This window comes from Paroedura picta, chromosome 2 (genome assembly GCF_049243985.1).
Source record: "Paroedura picta isolate Pp20150507F chromosome 2, Ppicta_v3.0, whole genome shotgun sequence".
NCBI classification, from domain to species: domain Eukaryota; kingdom Metazoa; phylum Chordata; class Lepidosauria; order Squamata; family Gekkonidae; genus Paroedura; species Paroedura picta.
This window is the reverse complement of record NC_135370.1, coordinates 80,888,487-80,914,931: the sequence shown is the minus strand read 5'-3', so window position 1 is coordinate 80,914,931 and position 26,445 is coordinate 80,888,487. Positions and strand designations below refer to the sequence as shown.

Here is a 26,445-nt window from a genome sequence, read left to right as displayed (position 1 = left end):
TCTGGAGAGTTGGGTTTGATTTCCTGTTTCTTCACATGCAGCCAGCTGGGTGACCTTGGGCTCGCCATAGCACTGATAAAGCTGTTCTAACCAAGCAGTAATATCAGGGCTCTCTCAGCCTCACCTCCCTCACAGAGTGTCTGTTGTGGTGAGAGGAAGGGAAGGTGATTGTAAGCTGTTTTGAGAAGCCTTTGGGCAGGAAAAGTGGGATATAAAAACCAAGCCTCCTTCTTCTTGAGATGGCTTGCGTTGCCCTGACAGATTATCTTTGGTGCCAGCTGGACCAAAGTGGTCCAGAACTGCTTGTGCTGCTAGATCTCACAGCGGCATTCGGTGTGGTAGATCATGATCTTCTTGCTCACCACCTTGCTGATACTGAAACCTGGGGGATTTTTCTTATTTATTTATTTATTTATTACCCTTCCCAGAGGCTCAGGGCGGTTTACATGAAACGAGAACAAAAAAAAAATTGTAATAATAACATGGTGATGTCAATAATATTAACATAACAATAACAACATTATAGAATGGTGGAATACTTCAAAGAGCATTATATTCAACTCATACTGAGGTCCTCTGGGTTGAACAAATTTTCAGTGGTTGTCATAGGAGGGAGGCTTGGGAACCAATGGGAAGCGGTGGAGGTTGATCTCAACCAAATGCCTGGTGGAGGAGCTCCCTTTTGAAGGTCCTGTGGAACTGTTCACATTCCGTCAGGGCCCTGATCTCCTCTGAGAGCTCGTTCTACCAGGTGGGGGTCAGGATGGAGAAAGCTCTGGCCTTGGTTGAGGTGAAGTGGGCTTTCTTGGGGCCAGGGACCACTAGGATGTTGGAGGTGGTGGATTGCAAAGCTCTTTGAGGGGTCTAGGAAGAGAGGCAGTCCCTCAGGTATAGTAGGCCCAGACAGTGTGTGGCCTTAAAGGTGATAACCAAAACTTTAAATCTGATCTGGAAGCCAGAGCAGCTTCTGGAGGATAAGCTGGATGTGGGACCTCTGAGGTGTTGCTGTGAGGACCCTGGCAGCTGTGTTCAGGGCCAGCTGCAGTTTCTGGATCAAGGAAAAGGGCAGGCCCACGTAGAACAAATTGCAGAAGTCCAGTCTAGAGGTGACCGTCACATGGATCACTGTGGCGAGGTGTTCTGGAACCAAGTAAGGCACTAGTAGTTTGGCTTGGCAAAGGTTGTAAAATGTCATCCGTGTTACTGTCATGATCTGAGTCTGCATTGAGAGGGAGCCATCAAGAATCACTCCCAGGTTCCTGGTGGAGTGGGCCACTGATAGCTGCACTCCATCCAGGATGGGTAGGTGCGCTTCCTCACTTGGACCTTTCCTGCCCAGACATAGGACCTCCATCAAGTTAAGATACTAGTGGCCTTAAAGGTTAAAACCTTTAAGGCCATACATGGGTTGGGACCCACATACCTGAGGGACCGCCTGCCATCCTATGCTCCCCGCAGGGCTTTATACTCTGCGGGTGAGAATTTATTGGTCATTCCCAGCCCCAAGGAAGTGTGCCTAGCCTTTGCCAGGGCCAGGGCCTTTTCAGTCCTGGCCTCTATCTGGTGGAATGAGTTCCTGGGTGAGCTGCGGGCCCTGCGGGATTTGTCAGCTTTCCACAGGGCCTGTAAAATGGAGCTCTTTCACCAGGTCTATGGTTGAGGCTGGGGTCAGCGAATTAGGGACATCGCCCCACCCCCCAGGGAGCCAGGGTTGGAAGTTACATCGTTCCCCTCCATCTTCTTGTTTTGATAGGGGGGAGGGATGGGATTCTTTCTTTTTGCCGCCATGCTAGTATTTTTAATGTCTTTTAATGGGGATTTTAATGGGATTGAGACTATTGCGACCCACCTCGAGCTTAAAAGAAGAGGCGGGAAATAAATCCAACAATAACAATAGGCCCCAGATCACCTGGCTACAGTGATCCATGCCATAGTCTCCTCCAGGTTAGATTACTGTAATACACTCTATGTGGGCCTGCCCTTGGCCCTGACCCAAAAACTGCAACTAGTCCAGAATGCAGTGGAGTAGGTCCTCACTAGAATACCTTGAAGGGCCCATATTTGACCTGTACTCAGGCAGCTGCACTGGCTTCTGGTTGAATTCTGGATCCTGTTCAAGGTATTAGTACTTGAGTCTGGGCCCAGTGTACTTGAGGGACCACCTTACTGACCACATACCGTAAAGAGCACTCCACTCAGCCAATGTGAACAGACTGGGGATCTGTGGCCTGAGAGACATATGCGTGGCCTCTAACATAGTGAGGGCCTTTTTGATCCTGCCCTAACTTTGTAAAGTGAACTACCAGAAGAACTGAGTGCCCTGAAGGAACTGCTGCAGTTCCAAAGGGCCTGAAAAACAGAGCTCTTCTGCCAGGCATTTGATTGGGAACAATAAGCTAACAGAACACCATCAATAGGGCCCTCCTCTATAACTCTGGACTGAGAAGGGAGCAGAGCTGTTCAGTTGGCAAATCTGGCAGCTACAGTGTACTCGTTCATTTTTAATGGTTTTGTTATCCAATTGTTTTTATGTTTATTATTTACTGCTTATGTTATAAGCCACCCCAAGACTGCTGCGCTGAGAGGTTGCAGTTATAGAAATCTAATTAATAGAATAAAAAATACAAATAAATTATCTTTACAAGCAGAGGACCCACAACGCCCTGTGGGGGTATCTCATTTCCCTTTTTCCTGGACTTTCTCTTTTCCTTCCCCCAAAACACCCATCGCCTCCCTTCCTTTTCTTGTTGCTTCCCTCCTTTCTACCCAACAGACAACCTATGCTTATCTGCCCTCTTTTCAACTTTCCTTTCTACTCTGGCAGCCTGACCCTGAGAAAACTATGGCCCAATTTGTTGAAAATCCCTTGGCCTACAAGAAGAGCAAGGTCAAGGTCAAGAGTAAAGTGCACTATACTGGATAATGAATCCTCATTACTCAGGGCAATGAGCCACTACCAGTGCTTCTAAGCTAACCATCAGCTGAGAGACTGAGGAATCAAGTCTCCAGCCCTACTGGGTGTTACTAAAAAAAAAAAATCAGCCCTCCAAAGCACAACTCTTGCAAGTTGACTTCCACAAAAAACTTACTCGTAGCTTATCCAAAGTAGTTCAAGGTAAGGGATTTAGATTGAAGCCCCCAAATCCAAATAAGACCACAGGATTATATAGTTCATAATAAAGAAATGCACAAAAATATGCTTTATCCCTTTAAAATGATCAGGCTAAAGTTATGAAGTCCAACAAAACACCTAAGTTCAAGATTTGAGAAGCATGTATTTAGGGATGCTAGACCCCCCACTGGGGCCAAGGGAATCACCACTTTGGCACCTTTCCCCTGCTTCAGGTGTTTACTAAAGTAGAAGTATCCCCCAACCCCTCCATCTGAAACTTGCAGAGCAACATTTGTAGCTTTGCTGCAGAAGCCACCTAGCGCCATCATGCATGCCTGCTCCCCCCAAAACATGTGTTGACAATTTGTGTTCAAAGCAGCTATTTTCTTGAGGGGAATAGAGGCCCCACTTGGAAGCTGGCAGCCCTGCTGAGGAGAAGGAATAGAATAGTATACAGTCCTCTCACCATCAGTTTGGAGGTCAAAGATATCCCTTTCATGTTTGGTTTCCTTCCCTGTGATTTGCTGCAAAACTGAAAATCTCTTATTAGCTGACTGCATATGAGGAGAAGGAAGGAACATGAGAGTCTAAGGATCTTCCAGGATATTAGCAGCAAGCCATTAGCAGCAAACAGGCTTGTTTGAAAGCAAGATATCACCACTAATAAATTAGTGACAGCCCAACTCTCACAAGGTATGTGGAACACATACCTGCTCTGGACTCCTTGGTACCTCCAACCCCGTCACACACACACAGAGGCTCCCTTCTCCCTCCTCGCCTCTCCTTACCTTTTGTGGTGGTGCTGACCGGGCCTTCTGCCATTGCTCCCAGGCCTGTGGAGGCAGTGTGGCTGCCACCTGGGCCTGCATAGGATGAGCAACCACTGCCTCCACCCACAGAAAATTTGCGGCCTCCACCTGGGTCCGCAGATGCTTTGCAGGAAACACCTGGGCCCACAGAGTTTTGTGGTCACCACCTCAGCTGCAGCCTTGGCCTCTTCCACCAGCCACCCCCTGCTTCTTCTAGGGTGCTCCTTGGGACGGGCTATGGATGTCAAGACCATATTCACATCCGTTTTAGGGGGCATGTTAGAAGATGTGTTCCACATCAAAAACAAAGATGACACTAAAGGATTATGATGTTAAGAACTGATGAAAATTTCTGACAAAAGAAGGTGGCTACTATCAGCCATAAATTGGGCTGTTTTCATAGGTGAAATGAAATCATAAGTGGAACAGCAGTTTCAACACAGCACTACCTGCATCATTTTGCTTCTTATCATTCTTTTCTTATCTCAGGCTGTTATACTTTGATGTATGACTAACCATATCATATTACATAACATCAAGTTTTGCATTGTGAGTAGGAGTATAGTAGGAGGAGTGTAGTAGGAGGATAACAAGAGTTGCTATTAACACATACATGTAAATGAATAGGCATAGATTGAACATTAATTTCTGTGAGTCAGCTTGATCTTTATGAGCAATGTGTTTTCATTTTCAGGTCCAGTACGGGTGGTTCCAACATGATCTGGGGCATATCTCAGTCTTCCAGAGCACAAAGTGGAACCAATGGTCCCACATGATTGTGATGGGTCTCCTTCAGGCAAGTATCAGGTTTATTTAAACATTTTAATTTTGATTTCCCTCACAATGGGACTCAAAGTGGCTCTACAGTACAATGCACATTTTAACAAAATATACAACCAAGCAGCCTGTAGTCAAACTTAAACCCAGCAATGAGACTCAAGGATATCCTGGGGGTAATGCTGGTTCTGGAAGCATAACTTACACAGGGCCTCAAGTTTCAAGCCGAAGATCATGGGACAATAAAGAACCCTTGAGCTCATGCCAATGGTTCAAGCCTAGGCTTTCAGTTTCTCACAAAAATGAAAGTTCACATAGAAGAGCTACTTGGATTTATGGGAATGGAATGTCTGTCAGATATAGGTAAGATGTATGTGCTTGTGTGTATTGGTCACCTAAAGGTTTCTAAAGCATTCTGAGATAGTTATTTGAAACTTGATCTGGAAAAAGTGAATGACCATCCACCCCTACATGACAAAAGTCGAACCCCAATTTCAGGATAGGTGGATGATACTGTATGAAGAGCTCAGATGATACTGTATGAGGCACCCGGATGAGCTATGGGCCCTGTGGTAGCTTTCAGCTTTTCACAGGACCTGTAAGATGGAGCTCATTGACCAGGTCTATTATAATCCAGTTGTGTTCAGGCACCGGTGAAGACAGCCAGGCAAAGGCCTTTTAAGTAAATCATAGGACCCCTCTGGAAACAGGCGAATGGCAGTACAGGAGAGAATTAAAAAAAAAAAAGACAGGATCAGAGAAGCACCTCATTTGTAATCCACACCCATAAGACAAGCAAACCAAAATAAGGAAAAAGAAGTTGGTGGAATAAAAACACCCCAGTCACAGGAGAAAAAAGTTAGCAGGCCAAATTGTAGACAGTTGAGAGGGGGCCTCCCATCAGCCAATTACATATGACCAAGAACAAGGAAATACCAGGTTTTCCAGTGTTACATGTAAACGAAACTCTCCAGGCGTCTTGTGATGGAGGCAGTATCAGAGTTAAGATCTCTGAAAATTAAACAAGGTAGGCAAAGTCTCTTCTTGAGTTTTCCAAATTAAAGGTGTTTATATCAGACTCTCCCCCTTCAATAGTGGAAGAAGAACACTGACAGGGAAGCCTCTATGTAAAGTGATGGCTTCACAACCATCTCTAAGAAAGCCAAGCGGGGGGGGGGGGAGAACTCCAACTTTAAAGTTTTTACTCACGCTTCCTCAGGCTTAACCAACGAAGCGCAGGTCTTTCAAGCCGCAGGCAGAGAGAGAGAGAGAGAGTCCAGGAAGAGGATTAAATCCGTCCAAAAAAACTGTTCAACAGTCAGAAAAGAAAAAGAAAAGAGAAAAGACAAAGGAGTATGACGGCGGTGGCAGTTTCTGGGCTCCAATCATGGGCAGCTTGAGATCTAGAGACTGCCTTTCCATAGATCAAAAATGAGCCCCTAGAGCTCCAAGACTTTTCAGAGCCCTTAAAGGGGGAGTTTAACGAGGCTCACATGCCTTGTTTTCTTCTGCTGAATGCTAATGTGTTCGGCCCCCTCTGTCCAGATCGAGAGCTCACCAAAGGGTGATCTATTCAGACCACCATCTTCCCCGCCCCTATTCAGAAAATTGATGCTCTTAGTCCAAGAGGAAGTGGTATTTAAAAAACTAATAACCCAGAGATTGGAAGATATGGAAGCCCAATCACTGGGTTCTTCAGAAGACAGTGTATGTTCCCTCCAGTTCTGGGAAATTCCATTAATATATAAAACTTTGCCAATGTACCCCCATATTTTGAAGAAGAGTTGGTTCTTATATGCCACTTTTCTCTACCAGAAGGAGTCTTAACACAGCTGACAATCGCCTTCCCTTTCCTCTCCCCACAACAGAGACCCTGTGAGGTAGGTGAGGCTGAGAGAGCCCTGATATTACTGCTCGGTCAGAACAGCTTTATTAGTGCTGTGGCGAGTCCAAGTTCACCCAACTGGCTGCATGTGGAGGAGCAGGGAATCAAACCTGGCCTGCCAGATTAGAAGTCGGTGCTTCTAATCACTATACCAAGCTGACTCTGAATGTAAACTCACCAAAAAGAGCATACTTGTTAGCTCATTTGAATATCTTTCCATCTAACTTAACCCGGGGCAGATTCCAACAAATTCCTTCATCTCAGAGCCTGTGCCTCCATTGGGTGCAAAGTCCCAGATACACTAGCCCATATATTATTAGTTGATATTGATATTTTTGTTTTGTCAATTCTTTATGCCAATAAAGGTATTCTGATTGGGGGGGGGGGGAGACCCTCTTTGATTTACTTTAAATCTCATATAACCAATTATGCTCAAAAAAACTTTGCATGTGAACTTTCTATACTCATAGGGTTAATTTGTACCTGTATTTATTTCTTCTCATTTTGCTGAAAAAAGAGAGATGACTTTTTTGCAGTTAGGATCATTAATCTGATAAAAGTTTCTATCAGGTTTGCTGATACAATGTTAGACACAGAGGTCACTTATAAATATTGATCTATTCCAGGTAGCTTAGCCTCTTTACCAGGTCTAATCTATATGGATTCTTTTGAAGATTCTGAAAACTACTTGGTTGGTGCCAATAGTTCTCAGAGAAGAAGAAGAAGAAGAAGAGTTGGTTCTTATATGCCGCTTTTCCCTACCTGAAGGAGGCTCAAAGCGGCTTACAGTAGCCTTCCCATTCCTCTCCCCACAACAGACACCCTGTGGGGTGGGTGAGGCTGAGAGAGCGCTGATATCACTGCTCGGTCAGAACAGTTTTATCAGTGCCGTGGCGAGCCCAAGGTCACCCAGCTGGTTGCATGTGGGGGAGCGCAGAATCGAACCTGGCATGCCAAATTAGAAGTCCGCACTCCTAACCACTACACCAAACTGGCTCTCAAGTGGTTCAGACTTTTATTGGGATACAGGATTCTTACATGGATGCTCAGATATTCCCACTCTCCTCCCTGCTGCACCTTTGACCAAGCCCAGGCTTAAAACTGATTTGCAGATGTCCCTAATTCCTTCTCCTAATTCCTTCTACTAATTTCCACCCAAGCCTCTGGCCAAGTCCAAGCTTTGAAAAAGGGAGGAGAAGATGTTCACCCAAGATGACATGTTCTTAACATACTACAGCAGAAAATTAGGCAAGATTATTGTCTATCCAGAAACCCACAGTTGCATTGATCTCTTCACTATTAGCCTGTAAAATGTATGAGGAGAAGACTCATTTTATAGCACTTTCTCTTCCACCAAAAACATGTTTATGGATGGACTTGGTTGTTGCAATGAAAACAGTTTAATTTCACTGCTCATACAATCAGTAATGTGTGGGTTAAATCTTTCCCCTCATAAGGAAAGTCGGCACTTAAATCACTTTGGATGTGGCAAAGTTTCAGTCCATGAGAGAACTGCTGTGCTGTGATTTGTGGTTTGCTGTGATTGACAAACCAAGGAGCTGGGGGAGAAGTTTGGCTTGTTTTCCTTTGTAGCCTTGCTGGGTGGCAAAAAGCCGCAATGGAGCAAAGGGAAAACACAGGAAGGGGCTCCTATCACTGGGAAAGCAAGTTATTGTGGCAACTCACAATGGTGTTCCAAGCAGTGTGAAACTTCAGATGGCATTTCCAGTTGTCATAATAATCTACGTATGCTGAGGTGTGTGGCATTTGAGTACAGAGCATTTGGGTAAACATCACCTGAATGGTCTCATTCAGACAAGCTTTGCTGTACAATAGATCTTGGGGCCTGAGTGAATTGCTACCACAGCACAAAAAGGCACTGGACATCTATGAAGACTTCTGGAAGTATTTTGGTTGTCTTTGTAATCTTAGTGTTTGTGATGTATCCCAGAAGCATGCACAGATTGCAAGACCACTTTTGAGAGCAAGTTGCCTCAATTTAGGGGATTAAGGGGTAAAATAGTATTTCTTTGCGCAACTAGAGGTTATTTTATATATGCAGAACACTCCCCCTTCTCTGTGGCTGGCTCCATTGCATGAATTTCTCTATACCCATGGGGGCAGGATTAAAGAACACAAGAAGAGCTCTGCTGGACAGGCTTGAGGTTCATATAGTCCAGCATACTGTTCACACGGTGGCCAACCTGACTATATTAGGTACATGGATGGGTTCTGCCCTATCAGTTGAGTCAGGAGCAACCTTCCAGTGTCAGAAGTGCTTGTTTCATCATGGAAAGGTTCCTTGGAAAGATGGAAGGATTCACAAGTGAGTGCTGTGAGGGAATGCAATTCAATGGTTGTACCTGACATGAATCAAGAAACAAAAGATTTAAATTCTGTTTATTTTGGGTACCATTCTGTTTGGAAGGTTTTCATTCCTGATTTTTCCACAGGGTGGAACACCTAGCTGGTGGAAACATATGCACAACCAACACCATGCTAAACCCAATTGCTACCGCAAGGACCCTGATCTCAATATGCATCCCCTCCTGTTCAGCCTGGGGAAGCCACTTTCTTGGGAGGTAAGCATATACATGGTGTTATTGTACAGTTACCGTTATAGCCAATTGTTTCAAGGCATAGAATGACAGTGGAGAGAAACAAAGGTCCATAACTGATAAGATTCCAAAGAAAGATTTTTCTTCTTTTCCTATGTGCCTGCTAGTGTCAGATTTACTACCTCACCCTCTGTAACAAGGAATGAGAAAGCAGAAAGTGTAATCTTTCATTTTAATGTATGCCACTGATCTGGAACTGGTGGGGAATTGGACCCCTCATCCAAATATGCTGGATTAAAGGATGTCCATACTACAGGATTGGAGGAAATTAAAAAAAACAAAAAAAACAAACAGGCACAGAGCAAGATAAATTCAGACAGAGTTAAAGGATAACAGTGTAACCTTAAGTGCAGGGCATGTGGATGATTGTTTGCTGAAGGAACAAATAAGAGGGGAAGCATTCATTGATATGAATGCATTTAGGACATATTGAGAAATATATTGGGTCTTGCCTCTCCTGCTCAGCTTTCTTATTGTGGTGCTGTCTCCATTTATAGCTTGGGAAAATGAAGAAGAAATCTTTACCTTATAACCACCAGCACAAGTACTTCAGTGGTGAGTGTCTTTGCCACCTTCCCCAAATAGTGTCACTGCCATTTCTTTTCTCTTCTTGAACCTTATTGCTGGGCCCAGTTGAGCTCCCAAGGTAAGACGGAGCAGATATCTCACCCTGCTTTTGGTTCCCACTTTCTCCCTTCTTTCCCCTACTTCCTTCTCCTGCATCCCCGGTTCTTTCTCTTATTCTTTCTCCCCATCTCTCCTGCGGGATACCTCCTTCTGTACACCTGATCATTTGAGTTCCATAATTTCCTTGCACTGCTGATTCCCTTGCATCTTTTCACACAGAATAGATAAGGATTGCAGACTATACCAAGGGGGCATGTTGTACATGTGGAGAAAAGCTACTAACAATGTATGAATCTCTTGGCTACTCATATCACATCATTATTTCTTTCCTACCAAATATGGACTGTGGGAAGCTTTGAAAATGTTTGTACTTGGATAATGGGGTTGAGAATTTAGACTATGCATTGAATATAGGATAGTCTTCCAAAGATTTGGCGGAAAGATCTTAGTTTGCCTACTGTACACATGTTCATTTCTCATTCTTTGTAATAGCAACATTTTTGTTTCCTCCTCTAGTGGTTGCTCCAGGTGCAATTGTCCCTTTCTTTCAATTGATTATATTCTACTTCACATACACAAGGAAAAAATGGTTGGTATGTATTTTTCGTTAGTTTGGCCTGCTAATTATAGCTTTTGCCAACGTAGCAAGAAGTTGTATAGAGGAAAACTGGGAAGAGTACTGTACAGGAAAAACAGATCCCAGCCAGGCCAGTTCTTTATAAAAAAGGAAACATACCCTGTACAGGTTACTCTTGGATAAATGACGTTTGTGGGTTGGGACTGGTGATAGGGATGGTACTAGATTATTCTGTATGAGGTGATATGTATATGAGTGTATACAACAATTTTGTAATCATCCTGTTAAACACTTGCTAATGCCTGTCAAGTATTTCCAGTTGTTCAACAGGAATGCTCACACCCATCATTAGTCCAAACTAACAGTAACTAACCAGGAACGCAATCTTGGCTCATGGGGAGTAGACTGGAGAAAATGTTAACTCCATGTATAGTAGCATTGAAAAGCAAACTATATACTAGGTACAGGTAGGAAAGGGACTGAAAATGGAACAGCTGGTATCCTAATGCATTTATATAGATCTGCATTTGAATGTAGCTGCATTTGAAATACTGTGGACAGTTCCTATTCCCATATCTTGAAAAGGGTACTGTAGTTCTGGAATAGGTACATAAAAATACACTAAACTGGTCAAGAAAGGCTAAATAGTTGTATGAAGAGGGGTGTATTCTATTGAACTTTGACTTGTTTGGTCAACCTTAGGAAGTACACTGGAAACAACTTTTAAGTAACTATCCGGTCTGTTTCTAATATGTGAGGATACAATTGAAAAGATGTCTGTGAAGTCATACCTGGATCAGCCATCCTCTTGGGCAGAACAAACGATTCTAGACATGTCCTAAAAGAAAAAAAACGGAGAATGACAAATTATAACTGAACGTTTCTATTGTATTCTTCCATGGAAATCATTCTAGAAGAACATCATGCTAGAACAGGTTCTCTACAATTTTCAATGGCATGGAGAATTTGATGTGGGTTGGCAAGGGATTGCATTAAAGATAAATCTAGACTAGGGTTACAAATTATGTCATGTTCAGACCTGAGGTTTTAGCAGCATACCGGTATCTGCCAGGGAGTTCATGTTGGTGTACATGGGTTTGATTATTACAACAATCATTAGAAGCAGCCTTAAACTTTGATGAGGCAACTAGACTGTGGTCAACCAGTGAGCCTCATGGGAGGAAGGGATTTAAATCCAGTTTTATGCTATACTAATCCAACACTATGATTATATTAACAAGCAGATCTTCTATAGGTTTATAAACTGCCTTCTGGCACATAAAGGATAAGTTGTAGTAGTCTAAGAGAATTTCCTGTTTAAATTTTTTTAATCTACTATCTGGCAGGAGCTTCTTTTCATAGTTCTCTTCCTGGTCCGCAACTTTCTCATGTATATTCCTTTAATGGGATTTAAGATTTTCGTGGCATACTACTTCTCAGCCAGGTAATAAAACTTCTTCCTATCTTGTTTTTTTAAAGAGTTTTAAAGAATTTACAAAAAGTCTCATTTCAGAAGGGTGCCCACATTAATATGGTATGGCAAAAGTCCTGTGGAACATTAAAGAAAAAGCTTTTTCTGACACACGTGGGAATGCATTGGTGATAGAGAGCTGGGCAAAAGCAGAGATTGGTGGCCTCTGGAAGTATAGATTTTAAGTGGTGGGCTCCAAATCAGATATTTTTATATTAGAAAAACTAGCTGGAGCAGCATCAAACAGATTTTTCTTTGCCACCCAGCAAGCCCTTTGATTTTATGCATGAGTGCATTTCCCATAACAATTTGACCACTGAGGAAGACCCCCTTGGGGTCAAAATGCATTGGGTCCATTCCATGTTGGTTTATTCTATGTGTAGTAAGAATTGTGATGTTTTAAAATTATATTGACTATATGATTTATAGAAGTTTTTAAATTTTTGGATTAGTGTCCTTTATGTAAGAAATATTTGCATTTTTTAAAAAATATTATTTTTGCAGTTCAACCTTTGGGTTCCCAACTATTGATGAGGCCAGAGGAGGGGGAAGGAATGCTGGTGCCCTCTTCCTAATTTAGGAATAGCTTGTTGCTATGAGGGTATGGACTCCACCCATTACAGTAGCAATATAGTATGTTTGATCAGAATGAATAAAAGAAAACCTGGACATAAGCAAGAATTATGTTATTGAGCAAGTGGTTAATTATGACATGGATCAGAAAGAACAAGATGATTTACATATTTTATTGCCCTGGTAGAGCACTGTGTCTGGGGTTTATCAATGCATGTATGGGGTCACAGGACTGGTTGCTCCTTCTTACAGAAAAAGTAAAAAAAACACTCTATATAAAACAATAACAGGCTAGAAGCTCCAGCCTTGCTGTCTGAGACATACTGATTTTTGGTCATAGGACATATTTTTGTACAGAGAGACATTTGGCCAAATGAAACCCTCTCCCCTATAGTCTGAGGTTGTATATCCCTATCTAAAAATTGCTATTTCACTAACTGCAAGACCTTTTTCTCCACAGGTTCCTACAAGCTTGTTGGTTCATCTGGGTCACACAAATGAACCACATCCCAATGCAAATTGATTATGACAAGAATTTGGACTGGGTCTCGGGTCAGGTACTATCTGTGAAGCATCATGCTGGGAATGGGTACCTCCTCCCCAAACACATATTTTGACAATCTGAAGATGAATTCACAAGTCATTTTTTGTACTAGGGTACACTTACCTAGATATTTGTGGATCCTGACATGTTAGAGCATTCATGCTTAGATTATTATTATTCCTTAATAACCTATTGCATTGTAATAGGATTAATTCTAGTTAACTCACAATCTGAAGATGGTTTCAATATATATATGCTGTCAAGTCACAGGTGACCTCATAGGGCTTTCCAGGCAAGAGGTGGTTTTCCATTGTCCGCCTCTGCATTGTGACCTGCCCTTCCTTGGAGGTCTCCCATTCAAGTACTAACCAGGATAAACCCTGGACTATCCAGGTCAAGACAATATGTACAAAAGTAGGCAAAATTCAATTGTGTGTTAGTGATATGTCTGCCTGGATGTAAAGTGTCTCTTTGACGCACTTAGTAACTTTGACTTGATTTTTTTTAAAAGAGATACATACCTAATTGTTCATGAAAAGCTCTTCAGGCTTGATAGGTAAACAGATGTATATGTTGTTGTTTTTAAGGCAGGTTTATTTTGAATAGTTTATTACCATTGACTACTTCATTTTTCTACTGAATGTTAAACAGTCACACTAAGCATAAAACAATGTAACAAACACCAGGGCTTCAAAGGAGAAAATGGCACCTTCACTTCCATGGACAAAAATTCACAAACAGATCATCACAAGGTGCTAAACTGCTGAGTCAATGAAAAGAGATCTTCAGTGGATATGGAAACAGCAGCAATGGGGCTTGTGGCACTTACACCAGTGGACAGCATTCTGTAATCTGGTGCCACAATCAAGTTCCTGTCCCCATTTCATTTTTGAAGATCCTGGTAGAGCTCCTGTAAAGGCCATTAACATAGGCAGGGCCATATCAGAGCAACCAGTCCTTATGAGTATCTTAAAATGATGATGATGATGATGATGATATCTGATTCTAGTTCATGGATATTTAAGAACATTTGGGGAATCTATTTTTTCACTATTGTACTCCCCTATTCTAGTATTACTGGTTGGGGAATTCTTAAATCAGAGCTAGTATCAGGGCCAATACTGCATGACTGTCAGAGAATAGTGGTGATCCCATCAGATTCTGTTCCTTCATGGATGTCTTCAGAACCCTCTGTGTGAGATTCTGTGGCACAAATGCTGTAGGAGGGGATTTATTTTATTTTAAAAGACATTTCTATGCCACCTTTCCACCCAATTTAGGGTCCTCAAGGTGGTTTAAATACATATAAAAATAATATAAAAACATAAAAAACACATGGACCGGGGGGGGCGGGGGCTGAGCTAATAAGAGTTAGAGAGGAAACACCAAACGAAACAAACAGAAGACTAGCGATAGAAGGAGACTCCTTCCTGCAGAGGAGTTCCAAAATTTTGGTATCATAACAAAAAAGGCCTTTGTCTTAATTGGTGGGAGCATCTGAAACTGGGCCTCCAAAGATGATCAGAATGGATGGATATGTTCATATGGGAGTAAGTGATCCTTCAGATATGCTGGCTCTGAGCCATTTAGAGCCTTAGAATACTAGCACCTTGGATTGGTCTTGGAAGCAAATTAGGAGCCATTATAAATGGTACAAGACTGGAGTGATACTGTCCATACAACCCACCACAGTCACCAACAGGAACTTCCAGACAGTCTTGGAGGGCAGCCTCACATACAGATCACTACAGTAATCTAGTCTAGATGTTAGCAGGGCTTTGGCAGGATCTTTCCTGCTGAGGAACAACTCCATCTGGACGACTGCTGTCAACTGTTTGTCCAACAGGAAGCCCAGGTCCTACAACACTCCAAACTACAAACCTGCTCCTTTAGGGGGAGTGCAACTGCATCCAGAATAGGAGACATCACTGTTCCCATGTCACACCTTCCCCCTATGAGTAGTACCTCTGTTTGTCAAAATTCAGTTTCAGGTTGTTAGCACTCATTCATCCCAAAGCTGCTTCCATTTTTCAGTTTCCACAGCCTCCCTTGGATTTGCTGAAAATGCAAGATAGAGCTGAGTGTTACTTGCATATTGGTGGTAACTTAGCTCAGATCTCTTGAGAATCTCTCCCAGTGACTTAAAATAAATGAGAGTAGGATTGTTAGGCCCATGCCTGTGAATCATGGGAGTTTTTTTTAAATGGGAGGGACAACCTAAATAGAGATGTGTTGGGGACACCTTCTGAGTGATTATCTGGAAGTGACATGACAAGTCCCTACTCAGAGGTAATTTGTAGAGCATCACAGATGCTGTGACTTTACTTTCAGGTAATCACCCAGAAGTGACATCACAAGATATGCAATGTTTTCATTCAGTCCCTGCCCCCCTTCACTGTTCAGTTGATCAAGTATAGCTGACTATGGGCTGGGTTTGGAGTTTGCTTGCTGCAGGCAGGCAAATGGGAAGCCCTAGATAGCAGGAAATAAATAGAAGGAAAAACAGCAAGAGCCTGAGTAGGAATAAACAAGACTATGAAATAAAACTTTCTGACTTTCTTCTGTATTTCTTTCTGACTCTCTTCTGTAGCTGGCGGCAACATGTAATGTTAAACAGTCTTGGTTCAATGACTGGTCCACTGGGCACTTGAATTTCCAGATTGAACACCAGTGAGTATAGAACATGAATGAAAAAGGATGTGCTCTGAGTTTATTCCTGGTGGAGATCTTCATCAAAATGAATTGGTTGTTATTAGCCTAACTATAAGTTATAAAATAGTTGGCACATGTGTGAAACTGTTAAAATGGGAGTGCATCAGTGCAATAACAACATACTCAATGACAAAACATCACTAGATTCTTTTACTACACATTACTAGAGAGATGTGTGGAAGAGGGGGAAAGGATGTGAGCAACAGCTGCAAAACCTTTCATATTTCACTGTGGGGCTTTCAAATAGTTTGAATTCTTCTGGAAACCTAAGAGCTTCCAAGACTAGTTGGTAATTTGGAATTAAACAACTCCACAGTGTAGGGCTGATTCTGCACTTACTTTGTTCTTTTCCATTGTCGATCCTGCTGAATCCAGATCAATTTGAACCTGGGTCTTCCTCAAACAGAAAGGGTTCTGCACTTGATTGGGGAAGCTCAGAGCGGGGAGGGGAGCGGTGGTTGGAAAGCTGCTTATTTCGAGTGAGGGGGGGGGGAGTTTGGGTGAAGTCCAGACAGTATTAAAGGAGAGTGCTTTGTGTTTTTTCCTGAATAAAGGGGGGAGGGAGTGGCAGCCTCACAGAGAAAAATAAATCCAAGAGACAAGTCTATGCTGAGAGAAGTGTGAGCTTCTGGAGCACAGTCACTTTAAAACAGGGCAAAAAAAAGTCTTGGGGGGAAGCCTTGCAACCGGGAACCAGAAAGTGTTTGAATTGGTGCCCAGCCAATCAGGGACAGAGTATTTCACTAGGTCAGCGTTGGAGGGAGATCTACTTATACTGGGGACTTTCAAAATACAGTGACTTATATCCGCTCCTGGATATTGTGGGAGAATGGTAGGGTCACTGTGGATCTATCATGCATGTTGCAGAGGGAAAATTTAAATCAAAGTAGAAATTGAATACAGTGCGGAGGGGAGGGGTTTATTCGGGCTGGGAGAGGATAAAAAGCAAAGTGCAGAATCGACCTAGGTCTCCGACTGACAGTGATTCAGTTGTCACCCATGATGATGTTGCACGTTTTTAAAAATACAATATTTCAAATATGCTCTGACTGGGAGGCCAGTTTGGTGGAAGCACTATATCATCCTATTGTTACCTTTACTATTTTAGTATTTTGTAATCTGAATTGTTCTAATTTTCTTTCTGCAAGCTATGAGGACAAAAGTGGGTTAAGAGTATTTTAAGTCAACCAACTAATAAATCAAATAACTGCATCTTCCTCTTTTGTTCCCACAGTCTCTTTCCCATGATGCCTCGTCACAACTACTGGAAAGTGGCCCCCCTGGTGAAATCCCTCTGTGCCAAGCATGGTGTGAACTACCAATGCAAGTCATTGCTCACTGCCTTTGCAGACATTTTACAGTAAGTAGTCATTGACTTCAACTATACATAAATAGAACCGGCAGTCCCAACCTTTTTAAAAATGAATTGTGCACTCAGGGCAGAGCCAAAACTAGTTAATTTTGTGCCTGAGGCAAGAATATAAAATTGCACCCCTCAGGTAAATACAGAAATAACAAGAGTAATAATCACATATCATTATTTTTGTCATGATATAATTTTTCTGCATCTCTCAAATTTCACTTGCCCTGCCCTTATTAAGAGTGACCGCAATTTAGAAATGGCTGCCAGTTGACACTGTGGATGGCCTGGCTCTCAGAAGACGTGATGGCCACTAGGCGGCACCATAAGGGGTGAGGCGTGGTTGCCTATTTAAAGTACCACATGGAAGTGCTTAGCCTCTCTGCCACATTTGCTGCCTGAACAGTTCCCCTCCCTCCTGCCGTTTGTCTTTGGGTTTGAAGTTGGTTGCATTTGTATCATGTTTTTGAAGTTCCTTGTCACAGCTGTGGTTTAGTAGCACAGAAATGAGCCTTTGTTGGGGACCCAGCTTGCGCACTGGATCCCTGAGGATGAGGAGTCTCATTAAGAGACCGGCACGAAAGTGAGCGTAGTTGACCTGGCTGGGCAGATCAGGGGCTCAGAACCAGGCAGCGAATGAGGCCAAATTAGGTGGGAACCCATCGGCTCTCATGTACCACTGATTCCTCATGGTGAGAACTCTGTAGGCAAGGGATCTGCCTTCCTGGCTAGGAAGAGTCAGATCCCAGGGGGCCTCTGGAGCCCACGTACGTAGCAGCCAAATGGCTGCAGTGGGGGTTTGGCTCATTTCCTGTGCTGGGCCAACCCTCTGGCTTAGGGAGGGGAAAGCAATAAAGCTGTGGCCATATTACTACCCAAAAAACTGTGTTGTGTCTTATTTAGCCAAATGCTATCCTGCCAGTCTAAAGCTCTGTCTCAGACCTTTTCCGCATAGAGGACTCACCCAGCTATTATGCTGTGCAGTCCCCTGTTTTTTTGCATTGGGGTGGCTCTCCCAATCTTTTCCTGTGCCCACATAGGGGTGTCCTTGCCCCACTCCCCACCCCCCGTTTGCCCCCAGATTTGTGTCCACATGCAATTACCTGAGGGACATAAAGTGAAACTTCCCACCTTTTAAAAAACTTCTCGATCATAGTCATGTGGCAAAAATTCCCAATCATCTTTAGTGCCATTTTGTGACATTTGAGCACCCACTCCAAGACCAAAATGCTTTATTTTTAAAAAACAAGGTTATTGTGCTATGACGCTGCAGCGTTTTAACAAGCATCTTCTGTGTATTTTATTTATTTATTTATTTAATTTCTATACCACCCTTCCATATGGCTCAGGGCAGTTTACATACAACATGGGGGATACATGGAATAAATTAGTACATAATATAAACAAATACAACAACAACCACCCAATAATGCAATTTCAGTGATCATACAACAGGAATTGAACCCAGCCAAGGTTCCTGAGAGGACAGACTGGTTCAGGCCATGGAGGGATGTCTGAGGGGGGACCTGTTGACAGTCTCAGGCAAATGCCTGGTGGAGGAGCTCCCTTTTGCAGGCCCCATGGAATTTTGGAAGTTCAGACAGGGCCCTGATCTCTTCAGGGAGCTTATTCCATCAGGTGGGGACCAGGACAGAAAACGTTCTGGCCCTCGTTGAAGACCGACGTACTTCTTTGGGGCCAGGGATCACTAGCCAGTTGGCATTGGCAGAGCGTAATGCTCTTTTGGGGGTATAGGCAGAGAGACGGTCTCTTAGGTACACTGGGCCCAGACTGCGTATGGCCTTGAAGGTAAGAACCAAAACCTTAAGCCTGATCCGGAATTCAATTGGAAGCCAGTTGAGTTGTTGAAGTACAGGCCGGATGTTAGATCTCCACGGTGTATTGGTGAGAATCCTGGCTGCTGCGTTCTGGACCAATTGCATTTTCTGGATCAAGGATAAGGCCTGCGTAGAGTGAGTTGCAGAAGTCCAGTCTAGAGGTGACCATCACATGGATCACTGTTCTGGTGCCAAGTAGGGCACTAGTAGCTTGGCTTGGCGTAGGTGGTAGAAGGCCTGCACTGCTGCTCTTGTGACCTGTGCCTCCATGGAAAGGGAGGCATCGAGGATCACCCCCATGTTTCTGGCAGAGTGGGCTACTGTTAGACGCACTCCATCCTGGTAGGGTAGGCGTGCTTCCTCATTTGGTCCCTTCTTACCCAGCCACAGGACCTCTGTCTTTGAAGGGTTGAGCTTCAGACGACTCTGCTTGAGCCATTTCATCACTTCTTCCAGGCATCTGGCTAAGATTTCTAGGGGGGAATCGGGGCGGTCATCGGAGGAAGAGCTGGGTGTCATCTGCATATCGGTGGCAATCCAGCCCAAACCTTCATACCAGCTGAGCAAGAGGGCGCATGAAGAAGTTAAATAAAATAGGAGAGAGGACTGCTCCCTGTGGGACTCCGCATGTGAGCTGATGACGGTTGGATACTCTCTCTCCTTTCAACCCACAACCCCGGAGGAAGGAGATCAGCCATCTGAGAGCTGTCCCCCATATCCCAGCATCAGGAAGGCGGTGAGCTAGGAGCTCATGATCTACAGTGTCAAATGCTGCTGAAAGGTCTAATAGTATAAGCAACGCTGACCCGCCTCTGTCTAGCTGGTGATGGAGGTCATCCATCAGGGCGACTAGCACCATTTCCACCCCGTGGCCAGGCTGGAAACCTGACTGAAATGGGTCAAGGGCTTAAGTTTCCTCCAGGAATGCTGATATTTGGTCTGCTGCAGCCCTTTCAACTAACTTCCCCAGGAACACTAAGTGCGAGACGGGGCAGTAGTTGTCAGGCTTCTGCGGGTCAAAGGATGGTTTTTTGAACAACAGGCATACCACTGCTTCTTTCAGTCCTTCCTGGAATTCTCCCATTGTAAGAGAGAGGTTGATTATTTCCCGGAGGGGGGCCCCAATTCTTATGTCAGTTGTTTTTAGGAGCCACAATGGGCATGAGTCTAATGAGCAACTGGTTGACCTCATTGCTGTTAGCATCCTGTCCACTTCAATTTTTGAGAGTCATCTGGAGTAACTCAGTGTTCTCTCCAAAGATGGCCAAGGGGCCTCTAGTTCACTTTCTGTATCTAAGGCTGGAGGACGGTCATGGCGGAGAGTCGAGATTTTGTCTGCGAAGTGACTCGCAAATGCCTCACAGCTAATATCCAATTGGCTATTGTTTTGCTGCTCCTCATCAAGAGCAGTGAGGGATCGAACTACCATGAATAATTGTGCTGGGCATGAGTGTGAAGATTCGACGCATCTCGAGTAAAAGTTGCATTTCACTGACTTCACCGCCATCTCATAGGCATTCTATAAGATGCTCTTGATTCTTCGTCATGAGTCTTCTTCCAAACTCACTCTAATCATCTCAGTTTCCACTTCTTCCAGTGTAGCTCCTCAATATACCAGGGGGCCTACTTGAGACGGGAGCAGAGAGGATGTCTGGGAGCTATCTCATCGATGGCGGCCTGCATCCTGTCATGCCAGTCGCTGACCAGTCCATCTAGAGATGTGCTGGGAGGCATTGGGTCCCACAGAGCATTCAGGAATCCAATTGGATCCTTAAGTCTCAGAGGGCGAGCTGACATGTGTTTAGTGCCCAACTGAGGGGGAGGTGGCAACCTAAGCTGGGTCTTCAGGGTATAGTGGTCCACCCCTGCACTGAAAATGAGGTCCAGGGTGTGGCCTGCCTGGTGGGTAGAGCCAACAACAAACTGCGAGAGCCCTAGCATCGCTATGGCTGATAACAGGTCCAGCCCATTGCCAGAGGACGGCAGTTCCACATGGACATTAAAGTCCCCCAGAATTAGCAGTCTAGGGAACTGTAACATCCAGGAGGCCACCACCTCCAGCAGGGCTGGCAGGACATCTGGGGGTGCATTGGGCGCATGATACACCAGCCAGATGGCCACGCTCTCAGTTGTGCCCCACCCAAGGCCAACACATTCAATTCCTTGGATTTTTGGTGCAGGGAGAGCCCTGAAGGGGATCTTATCACAGATTAGGATTGCCACTCCTCCTCCCCGCCCCACAGTCCGCGACTGATGGTGGATGGAAAACCTGGCAGGGGCCAGTTCTTTGAGGGTGACTGTTTCGCCATCCCTGGTCCAGGTTTCCATCAGGCATGCCAGGTCTTCCCCCTGCTCTGCAAAATAGGCTTGCAGAGTGGAGGCTTTCTTGTTGATCAACCTGGCATTGTACAGCATCTGTGTCGGAGGTGGGTTGTTCACCCTTGCCTCCACCCTAGTGGCCCGAGAGATGGGGCAGAGGTTATAAGGGGCCCGAGCTAAATTGTATCTCAAGCCCCTTCTTTTGTCCAATCTCTTCCCACCGCTGTCTCTGCCTCTTCCCCTTATTATTGGGATCCCTGACCCCCTTGGGTCCCCTGCTGATGTTGCGACTATGATTAAGCCCGATGTTTGTGGGCCATCCATGTCTGAGGTTTTGCTGGCTCTTCTTGGGGAGCTAATGGTTTAATTTCTAGGAAGCCTTAGAAATATATACACTTGTATATAGGAAACAGCCAATGCATTATGAATCAGAACACAGAGTACATATGGATATTATGTGTGTTCACCATAACTTGTGAACATGGCCACTGAATAGAGCTGCTAAAGCCCTGGTCAAGGCTAGGGTTCATGACCTCTAAGCAACAGTAGAGAGGGGAGAGGATTTTTAAAAACTGTTACCCTGGTTGAGGCCAAGTGTACTAATGCTGACATTATTTGTATTTTGGTTCCCTTTGGAAGAAAGAGAATGGAAGACAGTATTTTTGCAGTATTTACCCTACTTAAAAACAGACAGGTAGAGCACATCTGCAGGGCCAGAGCAAAAGCAACAGAGATTTTCCATTCCATATCACATCCCAGAGTAAGAGAGGATGTGCCCCCCCCCCCAAGGTGCTCCAGTCAAAACTCAGTGGTGTCTCTCTGCTTCTCCACATTTTGTTCCAGAATCTAAGCTGCTGTTTCTTCAAGGTGAGACACATAGCTGCTCAATTTGTTTAGCTGAAAGTACAGGGACACCTCCCCTAATCCCCCATGATGTCTTGGTCAAGACCATCTCCTGACACTTACTTACTAAGATGAAGTATTCAGTGTTTTTGAGAATAATTTCATTTTGTGTGTGCTCTGGAGCTCCTGAGACATGCCGTATATTGTAGCATATTCTAATGAATACATTTAGGTCAGAGTATGTTGCTGCGATCCTGCCTGCTGTGTATGATAGTTTTCCCACTTATATTTTCAGAAATCTGTGCCATAATTAATGAACTACCTTTTCTTTTAACAGCTCTCTAAAGGAATCAGGAGACACCTGGCTTGAAGCCTATTTACATGCATAAGAAAAAGACAGATCTTCAGAAAAGACAATCTTCATACTGCTGCTACTACAGAGTTCCAGCAATTGGGAGGAAAGGCAGTCCTGGCTTTGAAGTCATCACATCATGAATGAAGAGCTTTCTGTTCAACAGCTGAGACTTGACCTAACCATTGGACCTTATTGCCTATCTTATGAATGAATCAGGCTGAGAATGGACATTGATTTGGAATAAGAAGCTATTTGGTTTTGCCTTAGGGAAGTTTCTATGAGTTCTTTTCCAAGTGGAATGACTTGGGGTCTTCAGTTGTCTGTAAATTATTAAGTAATCAGAGTATAAATGAAGGTTCGGGACCCCCGATTTCCACTTGTCAAGAAACTGACTAGACTTGTCAAGAAACTGACTAGAAGACTTTGGGTCAAGTAGTTTGTCACAATCTAACCTACATCACAGGACTGTTGTGAGTAAGTGGAGGAAGGGAGGGGGCTATATATGAAATCCTGATCTCCTTGAAGGAAGGGTGGGATAAAAATTTAAGATACAAATAAAGTTTTGGAATGGAATTGTTGTGCATCTAGTTCTAATATGGAGTCCTGCAGATTTCATCCAATGAAAAAAAGCATACCCATACGAGCCATACTCCTCTCCTCTGATTAAAGCTCCTTGACTAGGGCCCATTATTAATGTATCACTTTTCATGGCAGTCAGTTTGACAACCCTTTTAAATTGTTTTTTAAAACATTCTCATTAATGCATGTGTTCTGATACTGCGTTGCCACAATTATGAATTTGAAAATGTTCCGATGCTGGGAGGGGGATTTTCTCTGTTGTGCTGCATTGTCACCTGACTGCCACTCTGGTATGTGCTGCTGGCAGGACCTCATGCACATTGTAGTTCATGGACATAGAGACCAAATGAGAAATTTCCATGGGGACCCCTCCACTTTGCCAGCCTGATAAATTATCAAACAACAGCCCCCCACATAGTCACTGATGAGAGGTAGACTACTGTTGCAAGTAATTACTTGTGCGATAGAGTTCCACACAGAAGTTAGTTTTGTAGTCTCAGGAACATTCAAGGAGGGAATTCCATTGCTAGCCAACACCATTCACATTCCAACCAGTTTTGTCTTCAATTAGCATTTCAATTGGAGCTTCACCTGGAGTTGCAGCCAGTATCTTTAAGACAGAGATCCTGGGGGAAATTGCTCTAAACTACCCAGATGCTAGAGAGCCACTCGGAGTGAAGGCAAAGTCCTTTCCTTCCTAAGAAAAAGCCATGCAAAGCACCCAGGCAGTCCTCAGGCTATTACAGGAAATAGGAGTCTGAATCAAATTGGATATTCATGTGATTGCAGACAATGAGGAGGCAGAAATCAGCAGCAAGCACCTCAAGCTCCTATTGGTGGACGTGAGACTGCGAGTAGAAAAGGGGAGGAGACCAAAAACACGCTAACATTTATGCATCAAAAAAGACCGTCCTGAGTGCCATCACACAAGAAAAGTCACTGTAAAACTAGTTTCAGAAGCTTTGCTGAAAAAACACTGCTGGAATTGTGGGCAGCATTTGCAATGCAAAAATGAAAATAATATGATGGGTTTTGTGCTGGGGCTGGGAGAAGGCCCCGCAATGCTCCGTCCTTGCCCGCTGGCTCCCCGGCTTCTCCCGGCCCCAGGAGCACCCTTGCCGCATCGCTAATGTGGCGAGCCCGCTCCTTGGCCTGGAAGAAGGCCCCGCCACGTTCCAGCCTGGGGGCATGGGTCGCTTCCTTCTCCCAGCAACGAAAGGCTTGCAACAACTTGATGTTAAAACAGCCTTTCTGAGAACTAAATGAGAAAATATGGCGAATGCCATTTTGGACTGTATCAACAAGGGCATCACATCAAAATCACAAGATGTCATAGTCATAGAAGGCAGTATTTCTATGATTCTAACTCCACATGGGAGCCAACAGGAACCCGACTGCTCATCCCCCATTAACACCCTCTGGGCCCCATTCTGAAGAAAAGAGCATAACCCGCCTAAGGCTGTACCCCATTTCCCCATTCTGGCGAGGCGGTGGGCGCATAATTCATGGGTGTCAAAGACAGCTGACAGATCTAACATTACAAGAATGACCAACCCACCCCAGTCTAGCTGGCACCGGAGATCATCCGTCAGAGTGACCAACACCGTCCCCACCCCGTGGCGAGGACAAAAGCCAGACTGATGTGAATCGAGAGCCAAAGTTTCTTCCAAGAATGCCAGGAGCTGAACCACCATGTCCCTTTCAACTAACTGAAAGTGACACAAACATCCTGACAAAACACCAGTGCCAATTCCTTCACCTTTACTACCTCATGCAGGTTCCCAAGGCACTGGCAGACAATGAAAGGGATTGTTGGGAGGCATCTCTAATGATGACTTCTGCCCTTTCAGCAGCCACTGTATATAAATAAAATAAATAAATCTTTATTCTTCTAGCCTGCCCTTCCAATAAAGCTCAAGGTAGCTAACAACATCTTTAAAACTATCAGGTAATACTATAAAATATTATCTAATTTCCCTCATAACTGACAAGTGGGGTGGGGGTGGGGGTGGAACAGATCTTCCTTCAGTTTTCTGACCAGCACCTCTTGATGGTCATTTTGTACCACAGGCCTGGTGGAATAGCTCTGTCTTGCAGACCCTGTGGTACTGATTATGGTCCCACAGGGCCCTGATCTCTTTATGCAGAGCACTCCACCTGGCCAGGGCCAGGACTACCAAAGCCCTGGCCCTGGTCAAGGCCAATTTCACCTCTTTAGAGCTAGGGACGCTGAGTATATAAGGGTCTTGTAGATATGATGATCCCAGACCATTTAGGTCCTTCCCTCCAAAGCTTGAGTAGCAGCTGGCCAGCTCAGCTCAGTAGGCACATACACTTACCACCTACTTGCCCAAGGCCACATTTTGCTTGAGTCTGGTGTGGTCCAGTTGCAAAGAAGCATAGTGATTCTGACAGCCCACCCTAAACTTTTGCCAATTGAACCATAATCATTAAAACTAGAGATGGGCACAAACCAACTCATGAACTAAAATTTGTCAAAATTGTGGCTGGTTGTGAAGTGATGTTCATGGAAAGGCAACTGGCATGAATATTTCACAAGCTTTGGTACTGTTTGTGGTGGTTTCTGATGGTTCATGGATGATTCCATTTCTAAACAGACTGTCTCCATGCAACTAAACTGTTTACAAAACTCCAAGTCAACAGGGAGAGTAGAATTTTCCAGCCTTGGAAACACCACAGAATCACAGAATCAAAGAGTTGGAAGAGGCCATCTAGGCCATCTAGGTCAAACCCCTGCTCAATGCAGGATCAGCCCAAAACACAGTACTCCAGGTGTGGTTTGACCAGTGCCATATACAATGGGACCATGACATCTTGTGATTTTGATGTGATGCCCCTGTTGATACAGCCCAAAATGGCATTTGCCTTTTTTACCGCTGCATCACACTGCCTGCTCATGTTAAGCTTACAATCCACAAGTACCCCAAGGTCTCGTTCACACACAGTGTTACATAGAAGCGTAACCCCCATCCAGTAGGTATGCTTTTCCTTTTCTGACTCAGATGTAGAACTTTACACTTATCTTTATTAAATTGCATCTTGTTCTCATTTGCCCATTTTTCCATTGTGTTCAGATCTCGTTGAATTCTATCTTCTGGAGTATTTGCCAGTCCTCCAAATGTGGTGTCATCTGCAAACATCTATATCATTAATAAATATGTTAAAAAGTACCGGACCGAGCACCGAGCCCTGAGGTACCTTGGTACTCACCTCCCTCCAGTCTGATGAAACACCACTGACAATAACTCTTTGAGTGTGGTTCTCTAACCAATTCCCTATCCACCCAACTGGAAAGATTATTTACAAATATATCATATTCATCTGCTTCAGTCTCCTTACTGAAGCAGAGTACAAAAAACTGACAGAGTAGTTACAAAAGCAGCATTTTGCAAGTCTCTATGACTAGGCTACAGGCATGACTTCAT

The 26,445-nt window shown here is 44.1% G+C and overlaps 1 protein-coding gene across 1 annotated transcript in view; it reads left to right on the top strand.

Annotated features, from left to right (window-relative positions):
* Positions 1-22,961, top strand: part of LOC143829787 (acyl-CoA (8-3)-desaturase-like) — a 38,150-nt gene extending 15,189 nt beyond the window's left edge. The window contains exons 4-12 of the mRNA XM_077321189.1: positions 4,616-4,717; positions 9,037-9,165; positions 9,699-9,756; positions 10,345-10,421; positions 11,752-11,849; positions 12,910-13,006; positions 15,584-15,663; positions 16,940-17,065; positions 22,403-22,961. Coding sequence (XP_077177304.1) covers positions 4,616-4,717; positions 9,037-9,165; positions 9,699-9,756; positions 10,345-10,421; positions 11,752-11,849; positions 12,910-13,006; positions 15,584-15,663; positions 16,940-17,065; positions 22,403-22,454 — 819 coding nt within the window. The 3' untranslated portion in view covers positions 22,455-22,961. The remainder of the gene's footprint in view (positions 1-4,615; positions 4,718-9,036; positions 9,166-9,698; positions 9,757-10,344; positions 10,422-11,751; positions 11,850-12,909; positions 13,007-15,583; positions 15,664-16,939; positions 17,066-22,402) is intronic.
* Positions 22,962-26,445: the final 3,484 nt, after the last annotated feature.